At 38.4% G+C, this 7,500-nt stretch overlaps 2 protein-coding genes across 2 annotated transcripts in view; one reads left to right on the forward strand and one right to left on the reverse strand.

Annotated features, from left to right (window-relative positions):
* Window positions 1–7,500, reverse strand: part of LOC101850216 (sialin) — a gene marked incomplete in the record, with an annotated part of 51,835 nt that overhangs the window by 1,650 nt on the left and 42,685 nt on the right. Inside the window, 1 exon segment of the mRNA XM_013081755.2 lies at window positions 1,897–2,029. Coding sequence (XP_012937209.1) covers window positions 1,897–2,029 — 133 coding nt within the window.
* Window positions 4,099–5,760, forward strand: LOC101849975 (tigger transposable element-derived protein 6; the record flags this gene model as incomplete). Its single annotated transcript, XM_005089607.3, is given in 1 exon segment — window positions 4,099–5,760. A coding segment is annotated over 1 exon segment (1,470 nt), but the record flags the coding sequence as incomplete, so codon positions are not given.

Consider the following 7,500-nt stretch of genomic DNA (forward strand, 5'->3'; position numbering starts at 1 on the left):
GGGTGAGATTCTGGGATACAGTGTAGACAACTCTTATGTCGACTGTTCAATGTGGGGTGAGACGTTGGGCGTGGAGGTGAAGTGAGTGACGTGGGGTGGGGGTGGGGTATTGAAATTTTACTTTCTAGAAAGGTTTCTAGACTTTCCGCTTATTTGGTTCAATCCTGTCTAAGGGGACTTTACTTTCTGAGGTTCCGCCTTTTCATAAAAATCCTCATCGTCTTGAAATGGCTATTTAATCGGGGTTTTTCAATAAATCATTTAGAAGGCAAGATGAAGAGACCGACCATGCCTTTTAGGACGAAACCAAGGCTGTGGGGGATAAATAGAAACCTAAAGGGGCGGTACTCAGGAAGCATGTTCCCAAATCTGAGTTCTTTCGCTTTACCATGTTGGCAAAATACAATGACATTTTCAATGGTGCAGAAAAGACAAGGGTTACAGGGTCATCTACTACTAGCATATTAGTTAGTTAGTTAGTTAGTTAGTTAGTTAGTTAGTTAGTTAGTTAGTTAGTTAGTTATTTAGTTAGTTAGTTAGTTAGTTAGTTAGTTCGTTTGTTAGTTAGTTCGTTCGTAGTTAGTTAGTTAGTTAGTTAGTTAGTTAGTTACTTAGTTACTTAGTTAGTTACTTAGTTAGTTATGTAATTAAGGGAGAGGTACTGAAACTAAAAATAAAAACATAATATAATTATTTTGTTTTTCACACTGTATACACCGTGCGTTGCCAGAGACAGCTGAGACCGGCATTTGTGGTGTAGCGGTTAGGTGCTTCGCCTTCACACGCAGTAGACCAGAGTTCGATTCCCCGCTTGGGGAGAACTTTTATCGAGTACATAGGTCTTTCAGATGGATTTTTGCATCTTTTTCACTTCCGGTTGGCCATGACTCTTGACAGATATGGTCGAAGCCTGCTTCCTAAATGATCTGAATTATGTTATTGGGAACGAATAATAAATACCTCCAACATTTTTCTTGGGAAGGGGGAGGGGATATGATCAAAGCACACATTTAACTCTTACCAACCCCCAGGGGCTCCTTTCGTGGTCTTTCTTAGTGTATTTCACTAATTACATGTAATTTTATTGTTGTTCTCTCTCTTCGACTCCAAAAAATCCCCAGAAAAAATTAGTTCTTTGTATTGTTGTTAGCTCCCCTTGATTCTAAAAAAAGAAACGTTTCATTGTTTTTATTATTATTATTATTATTATTATTATTATTATTATTATTATTATTATTATTATTATTATTATTATTATTATTATCTCAACAGGATTCTAAAGCAAGAAAAGCCCCATTGTCTTTATTGTTGTTATCTCCGCTTATTCCTACGAAGGAAATCTTTTTGTTGATGTATTATTGTTATCTCCCCTCAATATTTAAAGAAAGAAACGTTTCATTGTTTTTATTGTTGTAACCTCCCCTCGATGTTGCAAAAACAAAAAGTTTCATCGTTTCTATCGTTGTTTTCTCCACTTGATATCAAAAGAAATAATATTTTTCTTTGCTTTTACTGTTGTCATCTCCCCTCGATGTTACAAAAACGAAAAGTTTCATCCTATATGTATCTCTATCGTTGCTATCTCCCGTCGATGTTACAAAAACGAAAAGTTTCATCCTATATGTATCTCTATCGTTGCTATCTCCCGTCGATGTTACAAAAACGAAAAGTTTCATCCCATATGTATCTCTATCGTTGCTATCTCCCGTCGATGTTACAAAAACGAAAAGTTTCATCCTATGTATCTCTATCGTTGCTATCTCCCGTCGATGTTACAAAAACGAAAACTTTCATCCTATATGTATCTCTATCGTTGCTATCTCCCCTCGATGTTACAAAAACGAAAAGTTTCATCCTATATGTAACTCTATCGTTGCTATCTCCCCTCCCCCTTACCCAGCTCCACCGACTCCTCACTGTGAGACCAGGGCTGCAGTTTCCCCGAGCTTAGGAACAAGAAGACGAGGCCGCCCACCAGCGACAGCGCCGCCACCACATAAAACATGATCTGCCACTGCTCCTGCGTCTTCTGAAATAGTATTAGTGATAACACTATTAAACATAATAACATAATACATGGACGTGTAATAACAGTAGGCCTAATAGATGTAGTAATAATGGTAGGCTTACTACTACTACTACTACTACTACTACTACTACTACTACTACTACTACTACTACTACTACTACTACTACTACTACTACTACTACTATTACTATACATTGTTTTGATGATAATAATAATAACCATCATGAAATAATAATAATAATAATGATTATAACAGCAACATATGATAGTAATAATAAAAAGAATAATAATAAATATAGTAATAATAATAATAATGATAATAATAATAATTTATGAATAATATGAATATATGTAATATGAATAATAATATAAATAATAATAATAATGATAATAATAATGATGATGATGATAATGATCATGATGATAATAATAGCAATAATAAAATAACACTAATAAAAATGATCGTACTTATTATCATGATCATCATCATCATCATTATCATCATCATCATTATTATTATTTTATTATCACTATTATGATAACTATCATTATTATTATTATTATTATTATTATTATTATCATTATTATTATTGTTATTACTATTGTTACTGTTATCATTATTGTTATTACTATTATTAATTTTGTTATTATACATTGCATTTATATAGTGCATTTTTATAGATTAAAATGCTCAGCGCTTTACAAAATGGCTTGAAAATACAAGCGGGATTAACGCACTGAACGAAGTATATAAAACAACACCAGTGTCTTCAATGTATAGCTACATGAAAACAGGAATATAGACAGGACGATATTGTGTTTAGACCATAGAGTATGGTTTAGACACAAATCATGTAACAGTTTTTAGAAGTAAGGATCGAATGGAACACGGTAAACAATCGCAAGGAAATACAGAACAGGAGGAGACATGATTAGATATATTGTTCCCCCCCCCCCCCCCCCCACTTCCGCCTCGTCATCAAGTGAGCTCCACGTGCGTTTAGAAAACCTTTATCTTAACATAAAAAACCCCAAAACAACAACAACAACAACACACAAGTCTATGAACATGCCTACAAGTAAGCAGACATGCGTACTGTAGGGGCCTACTTTTTTGGGCTATCATAACGAAGAGAGGGCACCTGAAATGAGGGTTTGGCTTCAATACACGTACATGTATCATTTTTGAAAAACATTTTCCTTTAGTTTAGCCACTATTGCGTCATTTTACCAAATTATGTTAAGCCTCAAATAGAAAATATATATTTCTTCTAAAATGCTTTTGAAAGGTAGTGATTTACAATTTACAACTTCTTGTACGGTAGTGTTCTGAGCGTGTTACAACGGTGAATACAGGGAACCCGTAACTACAGAGATTTTTGAAATCCCCGTTTTTTCCTACTCTTTGTCTCTATTAAAAGTTATCGCATCGGAGCCCAATCGGTTATAGCAGGAACAAAGGCGAAAAATTCAGTAAGCCCGTGGCCCGTAGCAATTTGTAAGAGAGAGAGAAAGAGAGAGCGAGCGAGAGAGAGAGAGAGAGAGAGAGTAGCGCGGAGCAGGCCCACACAAGCCACGTCACTGCAAGCACACGCAGCGGGTGAAGCGAGAGAGGGCTGCGGTGTGCTGCCGACTTCGATCTTGTGCTAGGCCTAACCTGAGCCAAGCTACACGCACGCGTAGTGTGTCAGGCCCTGGTCATGCGCAGAGCTTGTTTCGAGGCGTTCACAGTTCAAAACAACACACACGCATACGCTACGCGGTGCAACACACCACACTGTGACTTTACTTAACTAACAAACGCTGTGGACGACCGGTCAGACTGGATTTTTATTTCCTTCATTATGGCCACCAACAATGTCAAACGCAAGAGAAAATGCCTTTCAATTACCAAAAAATATGAAATAATCCAGGCTGTTGACAAAAAGCAAGCTCCACTTTCAGAGATTTGTCGTCAGTTTGACATTCCACAAGGGTCGATTCACACCATTATCAAGGATAGAGAGAAGATAGTGGCAGCATACTGCAATGGAAAGTTTACTCCGAATCGAAAGAAGATAAGACTATCTGATGCAGATACTGTGGACCAAGCTCTTCTAGAGTGGTTTGAGGAGGCAAGGAGAAAGTCGGAGCCAATATCAAGCCGAATATTGACAGAGAAGGCACTGGAATTTGCAAGTCGTCTTGGTGTGGCGAACTTCACTGCTGGTGTAGGGTGGCTTGGAAGATTTAAAGCACGACATGGCATTCAGTTGAAGGCTAAATATGGCCAGTCGGCAACTGTGTCGTGTGAAAGTGAAACAATGGAAGACTGGAAAAACTCGACTCTACAAGCTTTGTTGGAGGAGTTTAGCCCTTCTGATATTTTCAATGCGGACGAGACAGGGCTTTTTTACAAATGTCTGCCAACACGAACGTTAGCAGAGAATGGAGAAAGTACAAGTGGAGTCCACACACCGAAAGACCGCCTTACACTGCTTCTAGCTGCAAACATGACAGGCACAGAAAAGCTCCCCCTCCTGACCATTGGAAAATCTGTGAACCCCAGGTGCCTCAGGAATGTTAGGACGCGGCCAACCCTCTGCCAATGGAATCGCAAGGCATGGATGACATCAACGATTTTTGAAGGATGGGTGAAGCAACTGGACAGAAAGTTCCAACTTCTAGGCAGGAGCATAGCTCTCATCATTGACAACTGCCCAGCACATCAGGTCATTCCAGACTTGAGAGCCATAACGCTGGTATTTCTGCCTCCCAACACCACCCGTGACCTCCAACCCTGTGACCAGGGCATTATCCAATCCCTCAAAGTGCACTACAGGCGGAGAGTCCTCAGACAAGTCATCGCAAGAGTTGATGCTGGAGAAGATCCAAAGTCTTGCCTCGACTTGAGCATTTTTGATGCAATGATTATTGCCTCTGCTGCGTGGAATGATGTCACACAAGACACAATTGCCAATTGTTTCAGGCATGCAGGATTTAGCACAACTACACAATCAGGCAATGAAGAAGAACCTTCATCCCTTGACAGTGACAGGATTGAAGTGGAGGAGCTTCTGGAACAGCTCAAAAGACGACGCATTCAGGGCGTGCCAAGTGCTGAGGATCTATTTGAAACTGACAACAGTGACCTTCCAACGTCGGCCCCATTGATAGAACAAGAAGTATTAGAAGCTGACAACACTGGCCCTCCAGTGTCAACACCATTTACAGAAGAAGAAGTACTTGGAACTGACAACAGTGACCTTCCACTGTCAACTCCATTGACAGAGGAAGAAGATATTGTATCCAGTATTCAACAAAAGGAGGAAGACACACCACTGTCAGAATCAGAAGAGGAGGATGAGAGCTTAACAATGGCAAATGTCACCAGCAGACAATGCCTTGAAGCCCTCAGTACTGTGCAGGCCTATCTTCTACAACATGCTGGCAGTATTGACCATTTGCAGCCGTTAGTGGATATTAAAAGTTTTGTCGAAGACACAGCCATTAGCAAACGGAGGCAGAAGACAATCAAGGACTATTTCAAAAGTAAATGAGAAGGTCCTTTGCATTTTTTGCCTCCTTTTAAAATTTTAAAGAAGATTTACATTTATTACTTAATTTCATGTTGATCTGGCGAAGGAGGGATAGTACCTTTGGGTGGGGGGCATATATCATGCCTGAAGCCAACTGGTTCCCACTTGTGCCTTTCATTGAGAAAAAAAAAAACAGAAAAAAAAAACAAAAAAAAAAACAACAACAAAAAAACAACAACCCCATGACGTATGCAATTTAAAATATTGCCTAGTCCAAAACCCTTGTTTGTGTGTACTTGTTTCAAGGGAAACTACCCATGAATAAATATGGTTACATTAGTCCGCAAATGCTTACTTCCCTTGCACTTCTGATTTAACAGTGACCTGATGTTACCGGAATATGACTTTTTCGCTGGTCCCACCATTCCTGTTATATAATAAAAAATAATAATGATAATAATAATGAAAGTTATTTTTATAGCGCTCAATCGCGATTAAAGTACACAGGCTCTGACCGCTTTACAATACAGGTTTCCACTGTATTGCTGTCTTTCACTTCAGCCACACCCCTGATCTGATTTGGAAAGTAACTAACACATAACATTATATTATAGATTCTAGCCTTTTCTTATACTCGCAAAATTTTTTCGGAGGTCCCGTGTTCAAAAAGAGTGGGGGGAGGGGGGGGGGGCTACACCTGAAGGCTATCTTGCTTATTAGTTGATCAAATGTTACCACATTTCACATATAAAAAGCATAGTAAGGAGTCTTAAAATCTGCAATAAATTTGAGAAAAACGTTTTGTTTCCATAGATACGGCGTCCAATGGTTCATATAGGATTTTGTCGACATATCTTACATAATGAATAACGCTCTCATTTTTTCCTGGAAATTGATTGTTTTGGTTTCTTTGCATGCAGATTACTGTTATTTAGCAAACATTAGATCTAAAAAATTGTCTTTTGATTTTTTTTTTCTAAATTAATTAGAACATTTTATTGAATCTTTTCCTCTATTCAAGTTTGAAAAAAAAAATCAGTGAAAATCCACACTCCAGACACCACCAACAAAAATCTAAAAAGGCAAATTTTTAGTGTTACATCTTCTCTTCATTCTGTGAAAATTTAACGAGGATTGGATGAAAAATGGAGGAGCTATTAAAAAAAGTAGCCTATAATAAAGAAAAATCGCGTTTTGAGAGAACGGCCGATAACGAAGAATAAAATATTGACTTTATGAGGAAATGGTGGGGACAAACATACCGTACCTGAAATGGGAAAAAGATAAAGCTTGAAGGGGATTTTTATGCGATGGAATAGTTGTAGGAGTAGGAGATGCTGAAAAAGCTAAATATACCTCTACAACTCAAATTCCTATAATTTTGAGCCGAATCGAGACTTTTAGCCCTATGAACCTATGCAGGTGCCAGAACTGTTAAAAAAAAAAAGAAAAAAACTACCAAAAAACCACCAAAACAAAACAAAATATAAAACAGCCCACACATCTAGAAAAGCCCTCCGCAGTATAGTAGCCAATGGCCTGTGCATTAATATCGTTTAATGTCGTTCCACACAGCGCACAATGAACCATTAACATGGGGTGGTATGGTAGTGGATAGATATATATGAGGGTGTGTTCTAAAACTGATCAGTGAACCAAACGGTTCTATTGACCGATTCCGAATCAGTGATCAGGTCAAACGTTTGATGGTTGGTTGTGTTGCCTTTTTAATTTTAGTTTTAGTAGTAGAGGTTTTACGGCGCGCAACTGCATAAGGTCATATATATGAGCGCCCAGGGGTGGATGTCAACAGACAAGTCTTTACAGGAAATCAGACGTAATCTGCTCACCTCTCTAGCTTCAACAGCACAAGGTCTGCTTCGACTATCAAGGCACCCCGATATCCGGTCACAAGAGTGTGACAAACATACAATAAAAGAAAGAAAGAAAAAA

The sequence above is a fragment of the Aplysia californica genome, unplaced genomic scaffold (assembly GCF_000002075.1).
Source record: "Aplysia californica isolate F4 #8 unplaced genomic scaffold, AplCal3.0 scaffold00007, whole genome shotgun sequence".
NCBI classification, from domain to species: domain Eukaryota; kingdom Metazoa; phylum Mollusca; class Gastropoda; order Aplysiida; family Aplysiidae; genus Aplysia; species Aplysia californica.